A 25,000-nucleotide genomic window follows, 5' to 3' on the forward strand; every position below is an offset into this window, starting at 1 on the left:
AGTTATTGTCTTTAATTTCTACACTTAGTTTTACTATTTCTATTTATCTAATTAAAGAAGAGCTTAGGCTGATTTGTCCATTTATTGATTATGTCCTTTTCAAAATCAATCTTTGCCTTTTCCTAGTTTGAATATATACTTATTTCTTTCTACTTTGTACCTTTCATATGCAGTTTGAGACCTGTCTTTTCTGAACCCTTTTCATTGGTGTTAATTTTTGCTTTCTTGCATATGTGAGCACTCTTTGAATGATATATTGGAAAATCTTTTTACAATAATTATTAAATAATCAAGTAATTTAAAATGCTGGGTTTCAAGTCTAAAAGTATTATATACTCAAGAATCTATAATAATTTCTTTGCCAATATCAAAATTATCATTTAAACACTAATTGAAATAATGTTTTTGAAATACGTCACTGGAAATCGGTTCTTTCCAAGTGCTCTCAGGTTATCCTGTTTTATTGAGTTATCTTATCTCGCAGAGTGCATATCCTTGTAATCAAGTTTTGTCAAGAGCTGGAGAGTTGCACCTGCCTGAGATGATGACGTCACCAGCATCTTCCTTTGCATTCCCACATGTTTATTTTTTTTCTATGATCTGCCTAGTGATAAAAGTATACTAGAAGAATGATGAATTATGTAGCATCATGGAATCTGATTTTTAGGGGAAATATAGTATTAGAATTCTGCTTTATCGACAGTGGCATATCTTGTTTGTAAATGCATCTGTGACGTGTAAGATTTAATATTTGTTTTTTTATTTTCCACTTCAGTTCTTGCTAATCTATGAGCAAGTGCCACATACTTCAGGGACTTTGTTTACATTATACATAGCAAAATAAGTTCCTGGTACTTCCTAATTTTTGCATATACTCCTTGTATTGCAAAATAGGACATGAATGGAAAGACACACCATGTTGGTGTTGCTATTATTGAAAAAAACTAAAATGTGAAAGAACAAGAAGTTTACCCCCCTAAAAAGGGTAGATTTAAAAAAATATAGCTGTGATTTGAATATCTTAGAGAAAGAAATATATATATATATACCAAAAATCTATTGTATAGCCTTCTCAGTTCCTTATTTAAAGCTCATAATAAGTTATGCTAACAGATGATAAATAACTGATAAATGTAGAAAATGTTGAAATTTAATCTATTGGTGTAAAACATTTTCCTACCTAACTTAGTTAAAGGAAAGAGGAGTATGCTAAAAGGAAAAGCAGACGCAAAATTTACTTCTTACATTGAAAATAATATGTTACCCAAACTGCAATTTTTCTATACTGCAATAATTCACAAATCTGTCAAGTACTCATAAGCCTGACAATGCAATAATTACAACCTCAGTAATTTTCACTTAATGATAGAGTTTCATACTGCCCTACGTAAAAGTTAAAGATTGGTTTGTGCAGTCATACTTTCTCTTTATTTGAAATGATGAACATCATAAATATTTGAGGTTAAAACTTGTTCTTACACTATAATGTTTCTTTTCCATAGGTTTAATATACTAACATGCTGGAAATAATTAATTTATTGGAATTTACAGCGACTGTTCTTTTACCATCAATATAAAAGTTGTATAGTTCACCAATTTTCTTTCCTATAAAAAAAAAGGTCAACAGGAAACTATATACCATTCTGTTTGATAAAATTCCTTGATAAAGAAAAGAGAAAAAAAAAAGTGCAAAATACTAGTCAACAATCAAAATGAATTAACTGATAACTGATAAGACTGACACGGATGTTGCAGTTCAAACTGACGGAATTCAAGAGCACACTTATTCCGTTCCTCAAAGCACCCAACTTCATGGTAGAGTCTGGCCTGAAAATATTTATCTTGTAAGGGAAAGTCCACTTGTTTAAAATAGCAGAAATCAATAATGATATATTTCAACTTATCCAATACTATAAACTGAGTGAGGTACATTTGCTTACCTTGAAATAGAGAGTTTCTCGCACTTTGTGATGAGCTCTCACCTTACCAAAGAGCTTGGAAACCAATTCCAAAGACACGGCAGTTTCTAGGAGTTTCCTTATTCGGTCTTTTCCTTTTGCTTTGCTAACCTAGAATGAGGCAATGGAATTCAGTTTATCTCCAACGATATAATGCACTGTTTAACATGTAAAATATACTTTCTTTATTAAAGCTTAAAATATCCACAGCATAATTACCTGAAGTTTGGCTGCCAGAAGCCTGGCTCGGGCTTGGTCATAGACAGAACCTCCAGACAGAACTACACCAAGACTTGAAGCAACACTTGCTTCTGCTTCATTCAGCAAACCCAACTGTAACTGCAAATAATTTATTTTACATTTAGACCATTCTATTAAAACTATTTGGTGATACTGAAAAATATAAATGGGATTTTCAAATATTTCTATTGTTACCAATGACACCACTGCATAGGTATTTTACCCATCTGCAATACTTAGGCAGATTACTTCTATCCTATGAAATAACATCTGTTTAAATAAAAGTGATGTTTATTCAGCAATACTAATATATCTTACATTAGTCATATATGGCTTATATAAAAATGTTTAACAATATATGGTGTGAAGCAGAAATTTGCTTTCTGAGACAGAATGCAAGTGGAGAAATAATGACAAATATATGTACTAAAGTAAATCAGATTTAAGTTTTTATTTCAGACAAGTGTCGTGACACATGTGACACAGGAGTTTTTTGGCCTGAAGTACATGACAATAGTCGTCATGCCATATAGGATGTTGGGGAGAGTGTATCACTGTGTTTCTTTATTGTACTAAGAGTAATAACTATTTAGTGAGTAATGATTACAACTGCAATAATAATTACTAAAATTGCTGTAATATTAAGCAAAATGGGTTTAATCTAAAATCCAAAACCTAAATGACACCACTTTCTTCTAGCACCAGCAGGAGAAAGAGCCTAGAATGCAACTCATCCATGGTTTCTATAAAACAGCAATATTTCTACCACACTAAGTATAAAGAAAATAATGAGCTGATATGTTACAATTATAGTAACTAAAACATTGATTGAGCCTGTCATAGGACACAAAAATCTCTCAATACAATAAAACAAAAAAATGACAAACACAAAAGTGGCTCTTGTTTTACAATGAGTGACTGAAAGAGAGTGGCAAAAGTCACAGTATGTTGCATGAGGCTGCCTTCTTCTGAAATAAAACCCATCTATAGTGCCCCCTAGGTGGCACTAGTGCCTGTCTTGGGGACCAGGCAAGCAAATCTATCCCCATCTGCAATGGGTTAAACAGTTTATAAAATTAATAAAAAACTTTTGTACCTGAACATTTGCAGTATGGAGACATGTAATTGCTGCTAAGTATGTTAGATGATGGTCATGAGCAGCAGTGAGAGCTTCAACTAGCAATGGAATAGCCACAGCATTTCCTCCACCAGCGACAGCCACACAGCTCTCCATTAGTAGGAGTCTCACTCGTAATTCGCCCACTATCTCTGGGGATTTATGTAATTCACTCAATAGTTCCCACACCTGTGTCAGTTCACCTTTTGCAACCAACAGCTCGCACTGCCTGTAAAAAATAATCAAGCCTTGATATTAATCAAATAAATAAAATACAATAAACCAATCAATAAACTCATAATGTCAATAAAATTTACACAATCTTAGATTTCATTTCTTCATTAAGATAAATTTCTATAAGGTTCCAATTACAAATCTCTACCTTAACTTCGCTTCGGTTGGGTGTGTGGTAGCCATATTGGTGATAACTGTCTGTGCTTCTGTCCAGCGTCCTTGGTGAAGAAGGTCATTCAAAGTTATGTGTGCTTGTGCAAACATCCATGTATGTGCATGCTGACTGTGGTTGGGAAACCTTTCTTGTGCATGTTGTAAAACCTCCCCAGCTAGCTGGTATTCTCCCTATTATAATAAATAACATGAATTTTAAAATCCTTGACAGGAAGAAATATTAATCATTAAATACATCAAGTAATGACATGGAGTATGAGTTACAAGGGTCACTTTACTCACCAAATTTGCAAAACTAATTGCAATATTGCACACAGCAGCACAAGTAGGTTGAGAGGCATAGAATGTGGAGGGACTAGTGGGATGATGTGTATTAAGATTAAGCAGCAGCTGTGATGCTAATGCTGTCATCGTGGTGTTTCCCCAGTTGGCCCACAAAGCAGCTCTCAGAGACCAGGCCCCATGTTGTAAGGACACTAAACTATGTTGGCAGTTTAGTGCTTCTGCCCGAACAATACTCTGGGAAAGTAGTTTTAATGCTAATCATATCAAATGTATCTGATAAAGTGGGATAATAAAATCATATATCAATAATATTGGCCAAACTTGACTTCAAAAGTTACAGTAACAATATTTTTCCCTACCTGCAGTAAGTTAGCTGGAGTAGATCTTGTATGAACCAACTGAGCTGCATGATTCAGTCTTCCCAATGAGCTTAAATAACTGAGAGAAAGCTCAAAGCTCTTTACCATTGATCTTTGCGTTAACTGTCCCTGTAAAAGCATTAAATACACAAAATTAGATTTTCAATATATCATTATCCTAACAGTTAATGGTAACCATATATGTAAAGAAAATAAAGAAGAACAACAACAAAAATAGTCCAAAAAGGAGATAGAAAAACCAACTCTAATAATACTAGAAGTACCATCTCACCAATACACATATGCATGATATAAAATATCTACCTTATGTGTTGACGAAAGGGTGTAGAGCCAAGCTAGAGCATGTTGCAGACAAACATGATCACTGCTCTCTTGTGCTAAGCGAATAGCTTCTTTCAGAACGGCTAAGCCTGCTTTTCTGAAGTGGTATAAAAATAAATTGTATCATTGCTTTTCTCCTTTATCAATTTTTTTTATTGAAGGGAAAATAATATTGCAGAAAAAGAAAAGTAACGTGATTTTTATAGAATTTACTCCAGCACTACCAATCTGATTAACCCACTGGTTGTGGTTTTAATAAAATATGTATACAGTCATGTGTATCTATGTATGTTTGTATGTCACAGTGCCATCTGTGTTTACAACTGATGCTACCTTGATAGCAAATCATGCCATCAACTATCAATGGGTTAAAATATATTTAACAACTTAAACTATAAGTATCAGGAAGTGATGTAAATAAAAATAAGTGCTATAACAAAGTGTAAACATTTCATCCAACTCATTAACTATGCCACTATGAATTACCCTCTCATTTCTTTAACCCATTCACGCCGGGGCGGAATTTCGCCTACTCCCGATCATGCCGGGAAGATTTCAAGCACGCAACCGCCCGTCCCGGGGTGTTTTCCCGCTGCGCGCGGTCGCGCTGACGCTCGCAGAGCGTTTTTCACCCACTGATTGCGTCTAAAGTGTAGACATGTGCAGAAAAGTAGTGCAATGTTCAGAGGAGGTATATCAGTCGAAAAAGATGTTACAGCGCTGTTTTTTTAGTGTTATTCTATTGAACTTTTCCATATTCTTACTCCTATGTTGTAATACCAATGGGAAATGGAAGCATTTTCTAGTGAGGTAACAAACATAGTTTTTTTTTTCAATGTTTTTTTTGATACTAAAAGAAAAGAAAGAGAAGATGAACAAACATACTGGTGCATACAAGTGAATGGAAGTAACAGCAATGTTTTTTTCAAGTGTCATTTTCTTTTATTGGGGCAACAAACAGATGTTATTAATTTTTTTTTTTTTTTTTTTTATTCCTCGCCCAATTACAATTGATTTTACGATAGTCTTCGACTCAGATCATCATATTCAACAAATCATAAAACAGAAATCACCATGCCGTAATCAAGATTACGTATGTCATTCATATTACGTTTATCCATTTTCTACTATTTAGAAGGATAAACTAAAGTAGCTAAGACAAATCAAGTATGAAAATCGAATTGTACTAAGAATAATCGACGTTTCAGCACGTCGCTACTGGCCTCCCGGCGCGCGGGCCGAAAATGTAGCCTGTGCCAGGACGTCACCCGGGTCCGGGGCTTTTTTCGACCACGTGTCAGCACGTCAACCGGCGCGAATGGGTTAATGAATTAAAGAACAAAAAAAGATACTTGAAGCAACTTCAAGTTCCACTAAAATATGTAACTTTATATCATATGAACACTTACTTATGGCCAAACTGTGCATGAAGAGCAGCCAGATTAAGAGCAGCATATCTAAATCCCCGACCTTGGTCCTCCATTCTCCCAGTCTCACGGGGCATCAAATGACCATCATATGTGCGGAGCAGGCTATGCACAGCACCAGAAAACTCCTTGACACGAACACAGTTCAAGTAACTGAGATAATGCTGGAAATTGAGGAAATATATAAAGATGTGATCTGTATTAGTGGTTAGTAAACATATGCCTTACTCAAAGTTGATATGTTATGTATAATTATATTACAACTATTTGAAAATGCATGACCTGACAGAAAAGTATAACATCATAAACGAAAACCCAAAACACAACTTCTACTGAGGTAAGAGACTAAAATACATTATGACATTAAATTAAAATAATGATTATAAATTGCCAATGAAGAACTAAAAGAAATAGAGGTTTTCATCTGTTATAATTATAACACATTGGCAGGCCAGTCATGCAAAAAAGCCATGACATATGTCCCAAGTAAGAAGACCAGCTAGGTCATGACATGCTCTCACATCATCTGTCCTTACGAGGTTAACAATTGCAATTATAATTACTATAATTGCCATTTGCAATGGGTTCATCTTTAATCATCTATACATTGTTGATTTCTTACTTCTAATCAATTGGTTAATCTATTCAGTTCTATATAGATATAAGAATGCTGTTCATCTTAGGCTACTGTTACAAGAAAAACAAAGACAAAAACAAAGAAAAGAAAAGAAGAAAGAAAGAAAGAAAAATGAAGAAGAGAAGAAAGAAAAAAAGAAAGAAGAAAGATGGACAGAAAGAAAGAAAGAAAGAAAGAAAGAAAAAAACAGAAAGAATCTAAGAGAGAGAGATGTATATAAAAAACAGCAGGAGTAACAATAGGAACACACATTTTTGAAATTTACTTACTGCTTCAGCCAAGTCTGGATTTTGCCTAACTAACTGTCTAATTTTCTCCTGTAGTTCTAGTGGAGATAAAGCTGCATTCTCATTGAACTGCAACAAAGATGTCTGCTGACTTATGAACAGCTCTGCTTGCTGACGAGTGCTGTGGCCAGACTGCACTCCAGTCCCTTCTGTATCTCTGAGAAAAAAAAGTAAGCTCAAATTTAAACTGTCATTTTCAGTACAAGATGAATTAAAAGAAGATGTGTTTCTAAATTAATATTCAACAATATTTGAACAAAAAGTAGCATCATATAATTACACTTCTGGAAAACTATTACTTGATGCTTTGTTGTTTAATTTACCATTTTTGTTTTAACCCATTGGTCGCGGTATTAAAAAAAGGTCTGTGCAGTAGGATGGCTGTTTTACATGTTTGGCATGGTGCTATCCGCGTCTATGACCGACTCTGCCTTTGCAGCAAATCATGCCATCTGGTGCTAATAGGTTAATCTTAGAATGAAGAAATACTAGGATATTTACAAAAAACAAGCAAATAAACAAATAAACAGAGAGAGAGAGAGAGAGTGAAAGTACTGTGCACTGTACAGTGCACTACTTGTAACACCATATCTAAAACAACCGATTAAGTTATGTTATCTTATCTATATCTAACTATATATGCATTATTGTTATTAATCTTAATGTCTTTGTTAACCCTTTCCCGACGGGGCACGTGCTACGTGAAAACCCCTATGCCGGGCCATTGCAATATTGCATTGGAAACGTCACACTGGCATGACGCCCTGGCATCGGGAATTTAGCAGTGTCACATGAGTGTGACGCACCGTCGCCATAGGGTTAAGACCTGTATATATAGTCCCACTACGTAAGTCTTAGTCAGACAAGAAAGACCTGGGGACACACACTGTTGTGCTCTGTACCATTGCTGCCCAGAATAAACCCTGTCAACTTGAAGCTTCGTCTGGACTCTTCCTCATTACCACGGTGTCACACTGACACTTTTGCCTTTGAAGATTGTTAAACAAGGCTCTACCAAGTAACGCCTGCTGACTGCATCTTGGCCACTTACAGAGAGAGAGAGAGAGAGAGAGAGAAAGAGAGAGAGAGAGAGTGAGAGAGAGAGAGAGGGGGGGGTGAATGATCAGGGAAGGAAAATGAAAAATAGATTCTAAAGAATATCATTCAGTTACCTTTGGCGCATCAGGAGTTCGGGTTCTGGGTGAGAGGTAGGATCCCCCTCAGTGCTGTTAATTGCAAGTACTTCAGCACTACACATGGTCAAGTCTGCTCCAGCATCTTCTCTTGTCTCATCCATCATGTCCTCCATTTTTGCATCAGAATCATTATCATCTGTTATGTTTGACTCTTCAGCAGCCATCTAAGAAGGTATAATTTTTACAGTTTATAATCATGACTAATTACAATTATATCTATTAATTATGTGTAGAGATAAAGTTGTGAAAACATAGGTGAAGCATAAGGATTAATATACTGTGGACAGGTGTTATAACATATGCAACACACAAGCTTTGGCCTGACTGCTGCCATCATGACAGCATTTTTAACATAGGGCGAGAGTAGATCGCTGTGTTTCTTTATTGTACCATGAGTAATAACTCCATTTAGTGACTAATGATTGCAATTATAATTACCATAAGAACCTAATATTCAGAAAAATAGGTTTAGTCTAGAATCCCAAACATTGATGGCACCACTCTCTTTTAGCATCAGCAAGCACTATCTTCAGAGAGTAATGACACACAGCAAAATGCTGACATCCTGCTTTAAATTATTGACGATGTAAGATATGCAAGTAGAGTGAGAAGAGAAAGTTGAGCCAGACCATGTCCAGTGTCGTTCAATGCTCTCTCTCCTGCTGGTGCTGGAAGAAAGTGGTGCCATCTAGGTTTTGGATGTTAGGTGAAACCCATTTTGCTTATTATTACAGCACTTATAGTAATTATAACTGAAACTGTCATCATAACTCACTCAATTCTCATAGCATAATAAAACAACACAGTAATCAAAAGAACCCGAACGTCAGGTATCTCATGACGCCTGTCGTCAAGCCAAAGCTCCTGCTCCATGTATGTCATGACACTCGTCTGTAATGGGTTAAGAAAACCTAAATGGCACCACTTTTTCCTAGCACTAGCAGGAGAGAGAGCTTTGAATGGCACCCGTCCACAGTCTCTAGCAAGCACTTTCCCCTATATTACAATTTTGGTCAACTGCAGCATTGATAGAGCTTGTGATATGACACATATAAGTCTCTCAATACAATAAACACACAGAAATGACTCTAGTTTTACAATAAATGACTGAAAGAATGGGAAAAGTCAAGGCATGTTGTGTGAAACTGCCTCAGTCTAAAATAAAACCCATCCTGGAGACTGGGCAAGAAAATCTATCTCTCATCTGAAATGGATTATAACATTTAATTATGTACATACATATATATATATATATATATATTCATACAATATCTAGCCCTTAGAAATCCTTGTAACTAAGGGCTAGAACTTATAAGACTCGCCATTTAGTTTGGGTAGACCTGCATAAATTTTAGAGCAAAGAGGAAAGGTTTTCTGAAATGGGAACCATTGTTTAGATATCTATCAAGAAACTGTAAGAGCTTTAAGTATACATGTTTAGGGTAATATATTCTCATTTCCATTCATATGTGAGGAATAACATAACTTTTCAACTTTGACACTCCACTGTGTTGTATGTACAGTATTTGGTATATGACTACAAAATATTTATTTTCTTGTATGTAATATCACACAATTGAAATATTAACACACTGCGGACAGGGGATAGATTCACTTGCCCAGTCTCCAGGATGGGTTTTATTTCAGAGTGAGGCAACATGCAACATACCTCAACTTTTCCAACACTCTTTTAGTCACTCATTATAAAGCTTGAGCAATTTTTGTTTTAAGTTTTGTGTATTTTACTGTATTTAGAGACTCATGTCTGTCATATCACAGGCTCTATGAATGCTGCTGTTGACTAAAATTGTAGTTTAGGATCCATATCAGTTCATTATTTTCTTTATACTCAGTGTGATAGAAGTATTGCAGTTTTAACCCATTGCAGACGGAGATAAATTTGCTTGCCCAGCCTCCAGGATAGGTTTTATTTTAGAGAGAGACCACTTGAAGCAATATAATTTGAAGCATCCAAATCTCTTTCAGTCATTCATTGTAAAACTAGAGCGGTTTTTGTGTTTTATTTTTTTGTGTGTTTTATTGAGTTTAGAGACTTATATGTGCCGTATGACAGGCTCTATCAGTGCTGCAGTTGACTAAAATTGTAGTATGTTATCCATATTAGCTCATTATTTTCTTTATACTCAATGTGATAGAAGTATTGCTGTTTTATGGGAGGACAAAAGGCAACTTTATTTTTTCGTATTTTTGTGCTGTCTTGAACGAATACGAAACATATAACCACCTACAATAAAGATAACAAGAAGAGGTAGGGAAGAGGAATGAAACCTGTACTTGTGACTGTGAGTGCCACAGTAAAAGGCATCCATATTGGCACAGGAGCACATTTTAGACACTGGGTATGGATTGAGTCACCTTCCTCTTCTCGTTCTGCCTGCACATCCTTCATCGGCGGTAGTTTTGAGCAAGGGTTCATCAACTTAGTGTGTGCCATCGCTCTATAGAGACAGTGCATGCTAGAGACCGTGGATGGGTGCCATTCAAGGCTCTCTCACCTGCTGGTGCTAGAAAAAAGTGGTGCCATCTAGGTTTTGGACGTTAAGCTTGCACGATATTACGGTAATTATAGTAATTAGGACTGCAGTAGCCATCATCACTCATTCCTTTTTCATAGCAAAATAAAATAGCACAGTGATCCAAAATCCCCGAACGTCGTGTACGTCATGACGCCCGTCGTCAGGCCAAAGCTCCTACGTCATGTATGTCATGACACCCGTACGCAATGGGTTAAGGGAGGACAAAAAGCAACTTTATTTTTTCGTATTTATGTACTGTCATGAATGAATATGAAACATATAGCCATAGGCAATGAAGAGGTCAGCAACTTGCTGTGTGCCATCTCTCTATAAAGATAGTGCTTGCAAGAGACCATGGATGGGTGTCATTCAAGGCTTTCTCTCCTACTGGTGCTAGAAGTGGTGCCAACAAGGTTTTGGATGTTAGATGAAATGCATTTTTCTTAACCCACTGCATACGGGTGTCATGACATACATGTCGGCACCGATTAGGCCTAAAAGACAGGATTCAATGCGAACATGGTGTGACATCAGGATCTGCTCACAGTTGAAGCCCACACACAGTCATGAAGTATTATGGCTGTAACGGTGTTAGCTCCAGAGCTAAAGGGTTCCAAAGTCAGCCTAAACCCGCATTTTATGATGGATCTAATTTTAAGCCGGTGACGCTAGTGTCCTAGACTGCCTGCCCTGACGACCAGTTAGGTTGTTAAGCACCCCATCCACAATGATTTAACATAGTAATTATGACTGTAACTGACATTATCACTCACTCATTACACCTAGCACAATAAAATTAACACAGTGATCCAATATCCCCAAACGTCATGAGAGCCATCGTCGGGCCAGAGCTCCTACGTCATGTATGTCATGACACCCAACTGCAATTGGTTAACCCGTTAACGATGGGGCTATTTTAGCTCTAAATGGTCAAAACGCCAGGATATTTCAAACACGAGCCTAACGCCTTGGGATTCTCGCCTGTACTGGCCGCGGCCAAGCGCTATATGCTCGATCACCCGCCACACCGGCCAGGAGGATAGCCACGACAAAATATCTCGTCCCCAGTGGCTGACCCTGCCACCACTTGACATAATATCTTGTCACCCATTGTTCAAGGGTTAAAGAAAAAAATTTGTCTTTGAATAACTTGTATAATCATTCCTCCCTTGTAAGCAGGGGGCCAAGCAAGCTGGAGGATTTGCAATTCTTAGGGACTAACTGGGAAATTACTTAATTCCTTAACCCATTGCATTTGGGTATCAAGACATACATGTTGGTACCAATTAGGCCTAAGATACAGGTGTCAATACATATATGACACAACATCTGGATCTCCTTACAGTTGAAACACGCACACAGTCAAAGTATTACGGCTGTAACGGCGCTAGCTCTAGAGCTACAGGGTTCCAATGTCAGCCTAAATTCGCATTTTATGATGTATTTATGGAATAATATTGTTTGGGCTAGTCTGCGCTACCCAGAGGGCAGAGAAAACCCTTTCCCCGTCCCTTTAATTTTTAGCCTTGACGACCAGTTAAGTCATTAGGCGCCCCGTCCATAATGGGTTAATGATGGATGATGTGACATTCATGGCTTATGGTATGATATATTAGTCTACTTCTGATATAATGGCAAAGTGATACTAATAAGTAATTGGAATGATGCATTTTTAACGCAACTGAAAGAATAAATAGCTTGTACTTTAAACAAAAGGCAAAATGCAGTACGACAGTGATCCAACGCTGTGAAACATGATAGTCACAGGGGGGTTGAAAATACTGTGATAAAAAAAGTGCTTTGTAATTTCTCACCTGGACATCTGTTTGTTGATGAATCTGGTTATTATGATTTGCATAGCATTCTTCATAATAGTGTCTGAACCTCTGGTACAAGGAAGTTACTTGAGAAAAACTCAAACGGCGAAAAGAGAGGTTCAACCGTCGTAAGTAGAGACCTGAAAAAAATTTGTTTCAATTTCTTTTTGTGTGTTTTATTTCTTCTAAAGACAGATGTGGCTGCTCTAAGTACCCTAACCATTCATGTGAAATCCTAAAAAAATTATCCTTTAATGTTTTTAACCAATTGCCGACAGGGCTGTTTTGGCTCCGAATGGTTGAGACACCAGGATTTCAATCACCTGGCACGCGAGCCAGAAGGACAGCCATAACAAAATATCTCATCCCCCCGACGGCTGGTCCTGCCACCACTCAATGTGATATCTTGTCACCCAGCTTTATCAGGTTAATAACTCATTTCTAACTTAATCAAAACATGCAGAAATGCATGCAGTCTCATTTTCTATATCAGAATCAAACCAAAACTTAACATTCATCACTTTAAATCCTATTGAAATTCAGTACAAATAAAAAAATAAAAATCAATGAGGAAAAAAACTAAATTTCAACTTCCTGGATACTTAAAAAAATGTAAAGTTTCCATAAGACAAGACTGAATCATCCTCATCAACCATCCCCTAAACCTAATATACAATTTTTTTATTTTTAATCTTTCTTCATATCTCGCTTTATAGTAAAATAAAATAGGCAGTGGTTGTTAACCCATTGGAGCCGGTTGACGTGATGACACGTATTGTGGTTTATGCGTCAGATGCCCAGGATGACCTATGAGGGCAAGCTGCCCGCTCGGTCTGAGCGAGTAGGAAGCCCAAGCTCACGGCTTGTGCTTCCGAGAATCTTGAGGCGTTAAGCTTATGCGTTCGGTATTGCGACTGTGCAAAGCTGGAACGGCCCCGGCGTGAATGGGTTAAACATTACATCAAAGTACAAAGTACAAAATCATATATTTATCTAATTACTTATCATCATTACTTTTTAAAAGGCAAACTATATAAATATCATTGCTATATATCATCATAACAAGTCAAGTAGTACCACGATTATCATAAAACGAGAAACACATCAATGTATGTGACCTTTAATCCTTTCACACCGGGGCCGTTCCGGCTTTGCACAGTCGCAATACCGGGGTTCTTGAACGCATAAGCCTAACGCCTCGAGATTCTCGGATGCACAAGCCGCGAGCCTGGGCTGCCCGCTCACTCAACTCGAGTGCCGGGCTTGCACTAATATCCCGTCCCGGGTGTCTGACGCAAAAACCACAAAATATGTCATCACGTCAACCGGCTCCAATGGGTTAACAGGTCCAGGTGCCCGAGAATCCCAAAGCATTAGGCTTATGCATTAGTAATATCCTGGCATTCCACCATTTAGAGCCAAAATAGCCCCGTCGTTAACGGGTTAAGGAAAAGGATAAAGAAAGAGAAGGTATAGACATGATATAATGCTAAAAGAAAAGCCTTGGAAAATTAGTAGTTATATAAGGAGGCCTACAAAAGGAAATAACATGAAAATAAAGCATAATAAATATAAAAGACAGAAGATCATTGAGAAAAACTTAATCCACAGCTGTAGCTATAACCAGTCTCAGTTTAACTTCCATTATTCTTGGATTTCTTTGATATCTACAAATACCTGCCTCATAGATAAATAGGTTCTCAGAGAACTTGTAACTTTGAGATATGACAACATGAAAAATTAAGAAAATTATGAAACTAATATATCAATAATCATTACCACAATTATAATATAGAGAAAAAATACCATGGCAACATAGCATACCAACAACACTAGTCCATAAACAGGGGAATGTCTCCATACGACTTTGATCCTGGATAGCAAATTTTTCCACAGAATCAAATAAGTCTAGAAGACTGTCAATTCTACTACGATACATCTGTAAAAGAAAAAGAGAAAATAGATCAACACCATAAACTGGCACTGATCCATCAATCTGGTGTCTTTGTATCAACACTGACAAAATGTTTTATTAATTAAAATAAGGGATATTGGTAATTATATATGTCACACTGGATTTTCTATATGAAAAAATAAATAAATAAAGATCAATAAAAGGAAAAAAAAGACTCCCCAAAAAATTACCTGATGCAAGGCCGTCATGAATGAATTGATGTGGTAGGATAAAAGAGGGGCTGAGTCTAGAACCTGTAGAAGCTCTGATAATGACATGTCTCCTCCCTGGAATAAAAATATAAATAACTAAAACCATCTACAGAAACCAGATAGATGAATAGATTGAAATAAATTTAAACAGACACCTGTATATCCACATAAATGCACAAATATGCACGCATACATGCACACGCACACACACACACACACACACACACACACACACACACACACACACACACACACACACACACACACAAACATTTGTATAGTTATACATATCTATCCATCTACTTAGATACATATACTGGAGCAATAAAAAGTATATGACCTAACCTGTACAAGTCTGACTGTCATTAAACATGTTGCCTTTCTTTCCTGCGCTGTAATATCTGGGTGATTTGCATTTGAATCTGAAATATAGAACACATCAAAACATGACTTCAACCAATATCCTCCCATTTACTGAAATAGAAACAGTTGAAATAGTTTTCAATGAATTGTATACTACTGTATTATATCATGTAATCAATGCCATCTAATGAAACAAAAAAATACCTGTATACTTAAGCAATCAAATGTTTACCTGTGGGCCTTGGGTCCCAGTACTTTGGCCGAAGACGAGCATATTTTTCAATGAACATGAGAATAGAGATGTTGTGTGGAGTGACTACATCACGCTCCCTTCTATTGGACCCTTCTGGTACTGGTGGAACTGTTTGTCCAATCATGTGGTCCTGAAGTTGCACAAAAAATAAAAAAATAAAAAGGAAGAAGAAAAAATAAAAATAATTAAAACATAAGGACAGACATAGTAAGCAGTTGAATTCTAAAGTTAAAGGTTTATCTGTTTAATAATTCAAACAAATCAATACCTTTCAGACAAGAAATAGCAAGATTAAATATACTAAATTCCATTCATTGATCTCTCTAGCACTTATTACATTTACATGGGTGTTCTACTGAACAGCATAAAAACATAATTTTGTCAACAGTAACATAAGAAGCTAAACCAGTAAGAGATGTTTCTCTATTCATTAAAAAATTACGTGTTATAAGCATGAGCTAAGATTACCCTGTGATCAGGATAAGCATGATGGTTAAATATGCTATAGAAACTTTATCCCTAAGTTAACATGAATAGTTACAACTTTTTGTCTGACAAAGTTACAATAATAACAGATTAAGGACCTGAAAAATAAACACTTGACTTAAAAGTTTTAATTCATTTCCTCCAAATTCATCCAAGCAAAAATAGCACCATCCAATTCTTTTGTAGGTTCTTGTGTTCTAGGTCTATTTGTACCTACATTTTATAGTGACACGACACCACACAACACGACATGACACCACACACACACACACACACACACACACACACACACACACACACACACACGCATGCGTGCACCCACGCACGCACACATACATGCACCCACACCCACACCCACACACACACAAACACACACATGCATGCATGCACCCACGCACGCACACGTACACGCACCCACGCCCACACACACACACACACACACACACACACGTACACACACATTTACATGCACACGCACACACAAACAAGCGCACACGTACACACTTACACACACACACACACACATACGTATGAATACACCCATAGATATAAAAATATATATGAACATACACACATACACATACTTATAGATATAAAGTATAGATGGAAAAATAGTTTAATATAGATAAAAAGATATACACACATAGAAAGATAAACAGATTGATGTCACACATATACACTCACTCATGCTCACACACACAAAAAAAGCAGTTTTTAAAAGCAAATAACCGGTACACTGTGTTGTGTTAATCCACAATAAATATCTCTTGTTTAACAATGGATACTGCTATCTAGCTGCCCCCACCTAACTTGTTAAAAATCACTACCTATCTGTCTGGTCTGTTATGAGTAGCTATGGCATTTTCCTCTATATCCTATAATAAGCAACATAAGGCTAATGAAACTTGATTATTTGTTTTGCATCATTTATCTTTTATATGTCAAGAGGGTCAGATAGACCTAATAACTGAATCCATGGTAATTATGTACTGGTGAAGCCCTCTATGTTAAAAAAAATTAAACAAAACTATACTGTACATTGCATGTTCTTATCATCAATGGGATGATAAAGAAAATGATAAAACATGCAGCTAGGCACATATACTGTCCAAATCCACATCCACTTGAAATAACATTTTCCCATTACATGACAATGCCATAAATATAAATAAGAATGAAACAAAAGTACCAGACATCACATTTGGAAAGGCATGGGCAAGCTTACAATCCTAAACTGTCTACCTACTCTAAATGTATAATCCATTATACAACTGGTGAAGTTTAATTCTTTTGGTTACATGAAAATACAAATGAAGCACATTACTGACATATTTCAGCTTTTTGGTACTATTTTTGCTGCTCAGCTGCAGATAAAATAATTAAATACAATATGATCTCCAACAACAACTTAAAGTTGAAAGGGTTAAATGGTCAGATGATAGCCTCCATGGCAACTCCAGCCTTCCTAAGAATCTCAGTCTCCATCTTTATCATATAGTACTTGTTGCAAGTATATGATAATGACTGATACCTGTTCACTCTACTCTCACCCTCTCACACCCCAATCTTTCAAAGGCTCTGATAACTCTACTACTGTTTTTTCTAAAAGTAAGGTTTTATTCTATGCAGCTTCAGCTTTTAGCATAATGTTCTTTTAAACCTCTGATCAGTCTGTTTGGATCTAAAATACAGGAGAATCAGTGTATTTACAAATGCTCTCCTAGATTCTAGGATGGGCTTGTAATTTCCTATCATTGAGCTGTCAAGTCACTGAACCTAAGATTTGATGATAAGGAAATATGTTGCAAATAATCCTTGTATGAGTTTGAGTAAGTTGCTTTGTAAATATTTTCATTTTAAAATATAAAAAGAGTATTTTTACTTAGATATATAATCATGAGGAAAGTAAGAGGTTAAGAGCATTACATTTCTGATAATTTCTCTATCAGACTGAACACAAAAGGTACAAACATATACTCAACAACTCATTGACTCATCAGCATTGATATACACCTTATCCTTAATTAAATCAAGGGCTCACTTTAACATTTTTAACACACTATAAAAGAAAATGTACAACAAATTATAACAAATATTGAATAATATTCACCATTCAAACATGTACACACAAAATATATGAACAAAAGTATGTAAAACATATAAATAAAAACTCTGAAATACTGAATAAGGCCCTGGCAAACATGAAGTTCATTCACGAAGCCAAAGTAGACAAGACAGAACCCAGGGTTTAGCTTCCTGTTAATATGGAAACCATAAATAATGTAAGTGCTTCACTGATACTGTTACATGCATTGAGAGATTATATTGCACCATGTTCGAACTCACCATAAGCATAGGGTTTAATATTTTATTCAGACCATTATGGATAACCATTTTGTTCAAATACACTTTTTACCAAGCACATATTAAATATTAGTTAACTGAAGTGGATTGGCAATACAGAATCTAATATACCTAACATCTTTCATAAAAGAAAGGAATCAAATTAGTCCAGAATTTCATGGAAGGCATCTACAAGTCCTGCCACCAATATAAGATAAGCTATAATATCTATGTATGTTATATCTATGTAAAACAAAACAATTATATCTCTAAGGATGCAATGATATATCTATGAATTCTTATATCAGTTTCAATATGTTAGTAGTGTTACTTACATATAATGGACCTAGCAAACAACACCTACTTATAGCACACAGGTTTTTATACTTTTTATAAAGCAACAATGGCACATAGCATACAAATTACTTGGGTTTTACCTTATTTTGACAAGCAGTTAAGATGACCTAAAAGTGAAAGGCATCTTGTCTTAGAAAAGCACTGAGAAGCATAACTTTTGTTCCCTTTGTTCTAATAGAACCAAAAGTGTAGAATAAAAAGAATCCTTAATATAATCTTAACTATTCTTACTTACTCTTAAAACAGCAGGAGAATACATTTAGCAGTGCTGTGTGTAAACATGTCAGGGAAACAAGGCTGCCATAGACATGTGTCACTGCAGAATAAAAAAGGAACAACTTGGATGGGAAACAATAGAAATGATAATGCACTTTCCTGAAATTTTTTAGAATATCTTTAATGCAGAAAAGAGAGAAATTATGCAATAACAATTTCTATAACTTGAATAATTTCATATTACAATGGGTACGACTTCAAAAACCATCATTCAATGGTTCATTGTGACTAATGCAGAGAAGGTATAAGTAAGAATGAGTAACCTCACAAAGTAAAAGATGCAATTGATACATTTTGATATCATGATTTAATCAGAATTACTTATGCAAGCAAGATTACAAATCTTACATATCCACTGAAAGTTGTGGAGTCACTAGTCACTTATCATTAGTTCTCATAATCATAGCATTGGGTACATAATTTGAAACTGGTAGATGCAGTTTTCTTATACTCTCATTTCATGCTGGTACATTTAGATGTAACAGGGCATCTAATGGACTGGAAGTGAGTGGAGAAGAAGAACATGGTAGTTTTAAATGATCCAAGATTACAGTGCAGATAAATATTCAAAAAAAATATATATAGTGGCAAATCACAACTACATCATTTACATCTCTTGCTTTATATGTTCTATTTTCTATCAGTGATTGATGGGAAATTGTCTTGCAAGCAATTGCCATATAATCTAATATGAGCATAAGGCTTCAGATCCAGTAATTTATTGACTATACTTAATATGTATTATCACTATTCATTATCATCTAAAATTATAGGCAAGAGCAAAATATCAAACAAATATTTATATATACATATTATGAATTATATTTATACAATAGAAATCATGTGTGTTTTCTCATATGAACATCAAATTACAGGAAAAAAATATAAACGGATACATCCATAACACTAAGCAGTTTTAAATATGTTTAATAAAAAAAATCTTCAATTATACAATAATGCCACATAGAGTAAACTAATTCTTCAAAATATACAAAGTGTAATTCACATTCTCATCATGAATATACAATGTATATAAACAAGTTTCTTTCATCTCCTAAAGATTATATACTTGCTTGAATGTACTTTAAACTATTTCTAAATTTAAATGATCTTTTTTCAACAATTATTACTGTTCTGTTCTGTTCTGTTCTGCTCTGTTCGTTTTATTTATATATATTTTCTTTATTATTATCTTTTTTTTACCATGTTCAAAGAGACAACTTAAAGAGGGTCAAATATAGACCTATTCCACATACAATTATTATTTCTTTCTTAAATCTAGATAATTCTGTTCATCTAGCATCATCTGTACATTTCTACTCAATGTTAAATATACAGGCTTCACTTGTGTTAGCAGTTGTAAGGATAATGATACATCATCATATTTTGTATATGTGGATGTAAGTACTAAACCTAATTGAGGAACTACTGATAATTCATTATAAAAAAAATACCATAAAAGCCAACTTGTTTATATCATCTTTAAAAATTTTATCAACCCCATCACTTATTATTATGCCTAATAAATGCTCACTTCAATACACAGAAATATGGAGTCTTGGTGTGCACTGTGTGCCTATATGTAAATTTTCAACTATATAAGATTTCATATATAAAAATACATAAGATGTGTTGCATATTTCTATTAATTAAAATATTAGTAACAATGTTTTAATCAATCAACACCATTTTCAACATCAATATTATTAATAATAATAATATGACTACTATGGTGACAATCCTAAGTACTACTGTATTTAATATACTAGTTATAAAAGTAATACTGCTAATAATAGTTTTACTACAACTGCTGCTACCAATAACAATAATAATAATACACTAGCCATTCACCTGTTGAAAAAAAATCTGCTCTACTCCAAAGTTGTGACTAATCACTAGCTATGTAGTTAGTGACAACTCAATAAATTCTTTAATGACTTTGACCTGTACAAACTAACTATTGTACTAAGGGCAGAGTGCAGTAGCTGACCATTAAATCAAGAGAAAAAAAGTGCATGAAGGACATGGTATATCCATGGTTTAGACCCTTTTCTATATCTAAACCCTGGAATACAATCAATTTCTTTTCATCTATCCAATTCAGGTTATGTAGGGTATAAAGGGGTTATCTCTTATATTACGTGCATATCAGTGAAGCTTCCAAGCCCAAATTTACCTCTATCCAAGGACATCTCTACTCCCTACTTATGCCCCCCCCCCCCTGATAAGACAGCAACTTGCTAGTCATTAATCCTTTGAGTACCACACCTGCATCAAAAATGAAGGTTTGTAAATGTAGGGAAAAAATATATAATCATGCATAACAAAATAATATGCATCTGTCTACAAAATACTGGGGTTGTAATTAACATATAAAAAAAAATCATGATAAAGGGAAGTTGCCTGGAATACTGACAAGCTCAAGCTCAGTTCCCAGGTCACTGACTGGGTCCATAAGTGAACCACTGAGGGGAAAAGAAAGAAGGAAAAGATCATCATTATAATGATAATGATGATGATGATGTTGATAATGATAATGATAATGCTGATAATAATAATAATAATAATAATAATAATAATAATAATAATAACAATAATAACATCTACTATTGCCTTCTTCAGAAGGAATGGGGCTAGTCTGAGAAAGCTTAAAATCTTTTGTGATTTGTGGATGTATGGTTGTTGCAGAGGGTGCCTGATACCAGCATATAAGCATTCACCAGCTTTTCATCCACACTTTTAACCCTATCCCGACGGGCCCAGCAATAAGTGGAAACCCCCTACGCCGGGCCTATGCAATATTGCATTGGGAATGTGACACTGGTGCGTCGCCCCGTCATCAGGCATTTAGCCGTGTCACACGGGTGTGACACACCGTCATCAAAGGGTTAAGCTGTTCAATCAAAGTCAAGCTATGAACTTAAAGGCTAAGCACAGCAGACACATTCTATCAGGGAGGCACCAAGACTCTCTACACCTCACAATAGAGCCATGTCTTAAGAAAATTTAAACTCCAGATTAACAGAAAGCCTAACCACACTCTTCTAAGAGAGGCTCTCAGGGATGCTCAGGAAACTGCTAAGAGGTTAAAGCAGGAAAAGTGGCTGGAGTGGTGTGAGTCCTTTGGCCACCAAACCTCCCTTTCAGAATTGTGGAACCGTATCAGACGGGCCACGAATCGCTCAGCCCCCAAAAAGACCCACCATGACCCGCGGTCGGAGGCGGAGAGACTGGCACTCGAGTTCTCTGCTAGAACAAGTAGCGTCGGACTACCAGCAGAGCTGAGGGCATGCCAAGAACAACTGCTCCCAGGCAGGCATGCCCTCATCAGAGAAAAGGCGGTCGAGCCTGATGATACAGATGCCATGTTCTCTCTGAGGGAATTACGGCGAACATACAAGTCCAGTTCCCGGTCAGCCCCGGGTAGCGATGGGATCTCCCACCCCATCATTTCCCACCTAGGACATGAAGGTGAGCTTGCACTTTTGCATCTCATCAACAAGTCCTGGGAAACTTCCTCACTGCCACAGTGCTGGAAGAGGGCTGATATAATTCCCGTCCCCAAACCAAAGGAGCCAGGACGGTACCGCCCCATCTCCCTGCTTAGCTGTCTAGGAAAGACAGCAGAGAAAATGGTACTGAATCGGCTCCAATGGAAGCTGGGACCTCCACATGAACACCTACACGGGTTCACAAGGGGCAAGAGCACTACCCACAGCATTGCCACCTTACTGAGCACTGTCAGCAGCAGCAGCGCTGTCATTGTCTTCCTTGACCTGGAGAAGGCTTTTGAACTGGCAAACCCGTTAGCCATTCAGGAGATCCTGATCCGCAAGGGAATCAAAGGCAGGCTGCTTGCCTGGATTGGCGATTACTTTCGGAACAGAACTGCCAGAGTGAAGTTCCAAGGTCACCTTTCCAGGCATTTGCCTCTAGAGAATGGCACCCCTCAAGGAGGGGTCCTTAGCCCGGCCCTGTTCAACATCCTCATGTTAAACATTCTCGACATTCCACTCCAGCGGGGTGCACGATCATTTCATATGCAGATGATCTAGCAATTATCTCCACTGGGAGAAGAAATGTGAATCCAGTCAGAAAGGCCCAGCGTTGTCTGGACCTAATAACTGAGGAATGCTGCAGAGTCGGGCTTAAGATCTCAGCAGCCAAATCGAAGGCAATGGCGCTGAAACATGATGTCTGTGATCAAAGACTGCGAGTCCAAGGTCTAGAGCTTGAGTGGGTACACGTCTACCAATACTTGGGGGTATGGATCGATAAGAACCTCACCTTCCGCTCCGAGATCAAACATCTCTCAGACCGGACCAAGGCAAGGCTCTCTGTCATGAGAGCTCTGTCTGGGCGGCGCTTAGGGGCTGGACACCGCGTACTAAGATCTTTTTACGTGCACGCTGTCCGTCCCATTGTGGACTACGCCTCCGTCGCCCTGATCACAGTAAAACCTGGACTCAGGAAAAGACTCGACATAATGCAAAACGAAGCCGCCAGGATTATTCTGGGTGCCCCTGGGTGGGCTAAGGTTACTAACCTCCTCCTGGAGGCCAAACTCTTTCCCCTGGACACCCGGATTGATCAGATGGCGGCCCAGTTCCTTGCAAATGTCCTACAGTCCCCACAGGACTCGCAGCTAAGACAGAGAGTGCAGCGTCGGCTTGCACAAAACCAAGAACTCTTTGCTAACAACACCTGGCTGTCTCAAACAACCAGAGTGCTGAAACGCTTTGAGCTCAAAGAGACACTACTGATCAAGGGCATGGACCATCCCCACCCTGACTATGTCTCAGCCCCGCCGTGGGCACGATCCTTGATAGAGTTCTCTGTCATGAGTCTATCAAGAAGAAAAACGCAGTACTCACCGCCTCTATTGAAGGCTGAGGCGGAGAGGAACATTACAGCAATCACGCCGCTGAACAGTAAAACCTACTTCACGGATGGTTCTGTAGACCCCACCACCCGCACTGCAGGCGCCGGTTTTGCAGCAAGGGGCATAGAGAAAGCTATGCGGGTATCAGACAATGCCTCCTCGCTCCAGGCAGAGGCAGTAGCTATTATGGGAGCCCTAGCCCATGCAGCCCAGACGGACGGGCATGTTGTTATACACACAGACTCTAGGGCCGCCATTGACAGCCTGCAACAAAGCACGCCCCTTGATAACGTTTACCTGGTAACCTCGATTCTCACCATTGCTCAGAGAATCCTGGACCAGGGAAGACGCATCATCATCAACTGGATCCCAAGCCATGTTGGTATTGAAGGGAATGACGTAGCTGACAGGCTAGCGGAGGAAGGCAGGAAGAAACCCTTGAGTGATCTTGTGGTGTATCCTAGCCGGGAACTGCTAAGGCGTAAAACGATGGTTGCAGGGCAGGTCGGTGCCCTGCAGCGACACAGAGAGGAAGCGAGAACCTCCCCCTCGGCCAGCTGGTACTCAAACGCCACAGGCTATGAGTCGCTGATACTCTCTCCCAGAATATCAAGGTGTGCTGAAGTCAGTCTGCACAGACTGAGAATAGGCTACCCTTGTGCGTGGCAAATCATCCCCACTATTGGGCAAGATGAGCGACGCTGTGAGTATTGTGGCGCGCCGGACGCCAAATTAGAGCACTACCTGAGGCAGGGCCCAGAGACGACAGCCGCCGGGCTGGTTAGACGGCTATGCCTGTCATTAGCCCCCTGGCAACTGGAGCGCCTACAGGCAATCCGACCGCCACGGTAAAAGTTCAGTTATGATGACCAGATGAGTCAGCACTTATAGCCAATAGAGACCGGGCTACCCCTTCCACACAACCCGGGCGAAGCGACGTCTTCGCAAAATCTCTCTGAACTGAGCTGAATGTCAGCGATGATGATCAGATAAGATTAGATAAGATGAGTCAGCACTCGTAGCTGGCAGAGGCCGGGCCGCCTTGAGCATATAGCCCGGGCGAAGCGACGTCTTCGCATATCTGTCTGAACTGAACTGAACCTAACATAAGTTATAGATAATGTTCTAGGCAATATTTATTCAAATATCCATTATATCATGGGAAATAAAATTGACATGCATTTTGTGTGAATATTTGCATACAGAGACGACACATTATTGAGGAGGTCTCTGAGAAGTACAACAGAAGAGCAGAAATTACTTT

At 37.6% G+C, this 25,000-nt stretch overlaps 1 protein-coding gene and 1 long non-coding RNA gene across 5 annotated transcripts in view; one reads left to right on the plus strand and one right to left on the minus strand.

Moving 5' to 3' along the window:
• Window positions 1–1,520: 1,520 nt before the first annotated feature.
• The window catches only part of ida (anaphase promoting complex subunit 5 ida), a 43,691-nt gene continuing 20,211 nt past the window's right edge, over window positions 1,521–25,000 (minus strand). For 2 of the 4 annotated variants that reach the window (XM_043013064.2, XM_043013063.2), the window contains exons 2-18: window positions 18,814–18,894; window positions 15,372–15,522; window positions 15,122–15,198; window positions 14,756–14,851; window positions 14,435–14,549; window positions 12,608–12,750; window positions 8,233–8,420; window positions 7,043–7,217; window positions 6,119–6,300; window positions 4,692–4,806; window positions 4,368–4,496; window positions 4,006–4,242; window positions 3,698–3,894; window positions 3,295–3,544; window positions 2,178–2,297; window positions 1,941–2,069; window positions 1,521–1,827 (exon numbers count right to left, since the gene is read on the minus strand). In XM_043013064.2, the coding sequence (XP_042868998.2) occupies window positions 1,708–1,827; window positions 1,941–2,069; window positions 2,178–2,297; window positions 3,295–3,544; window positions 3,698–3,894; window positions 4,006–4,242; window positions 4,368–4,496; window positions 4,692–4,806; window positions 6,119–6,300; window positions 7,043–7,217; window positions 8,233–8,420; window positions 12,608–12,750; window positions 14,435–14,549; window positions 14,756–14,851; window positions 15,122–15,198; window positions 15,372–15,522; window positions 18,814–18,837 (2,448 nt within the window). In that variant the 5' untranslated portion in view covers window positions 18,838–18,894 and the 3' untranslated portion in view covers window positions 1,521–1,707. Of the gene's footprint in view, window positions 1,828–1,940; window positions 2,070–2,177; window positions 2,298–3,294; window positions 3,545–3,697; window positions 3,895–4,005; window positions 4,243–4,367; window positions 4,497–4,691; window positions 4,807–6,118; window positions 6,301–7,042; window positions 7,218–8,232; window positions 8,421–12,607; window positions 12,751–14,434; window positions 14,550–14,755; window positions 14,852–15,121; window positions 15,199–15,371; window positions 15,523–17,206; window positions 17,226–18,813; window positions 18,895–25,000 lie in introns of those variants that run through there. The other 2 variants (XM_043013067.2, XM_043013066.2) reach the window with 2 other exon arrangements.
• LOC147470480 (uncharacterized) lies at window positions 1,738–2,634 on the plus strand. Its single transcript, XR_015191612.1, has 2 exons — window positions 1,738–1,844; window positions 2,169–2,634. It is a non-coding gene; the product is annotated as an uncharacterized LOC147470480 (long non-coding RNA).

This window comes from Penaeus japonicus, unplaced genomic scaffold (genome assembly GCF_977035675.1).
Source record: "Penaeus japonicus unplaced genomic scaffold, GWHDUDI00000001_assembly GWHDUDI00000014, whole genome shotgun sequence".
Classification (NCBI taxonomy): domain Eukaryota; kingdom Metazoa; phylum Arthropoda; class Malacostraca; order Decapoda; family Penaeidae; genus Penaeus; species Penaeus japonicus.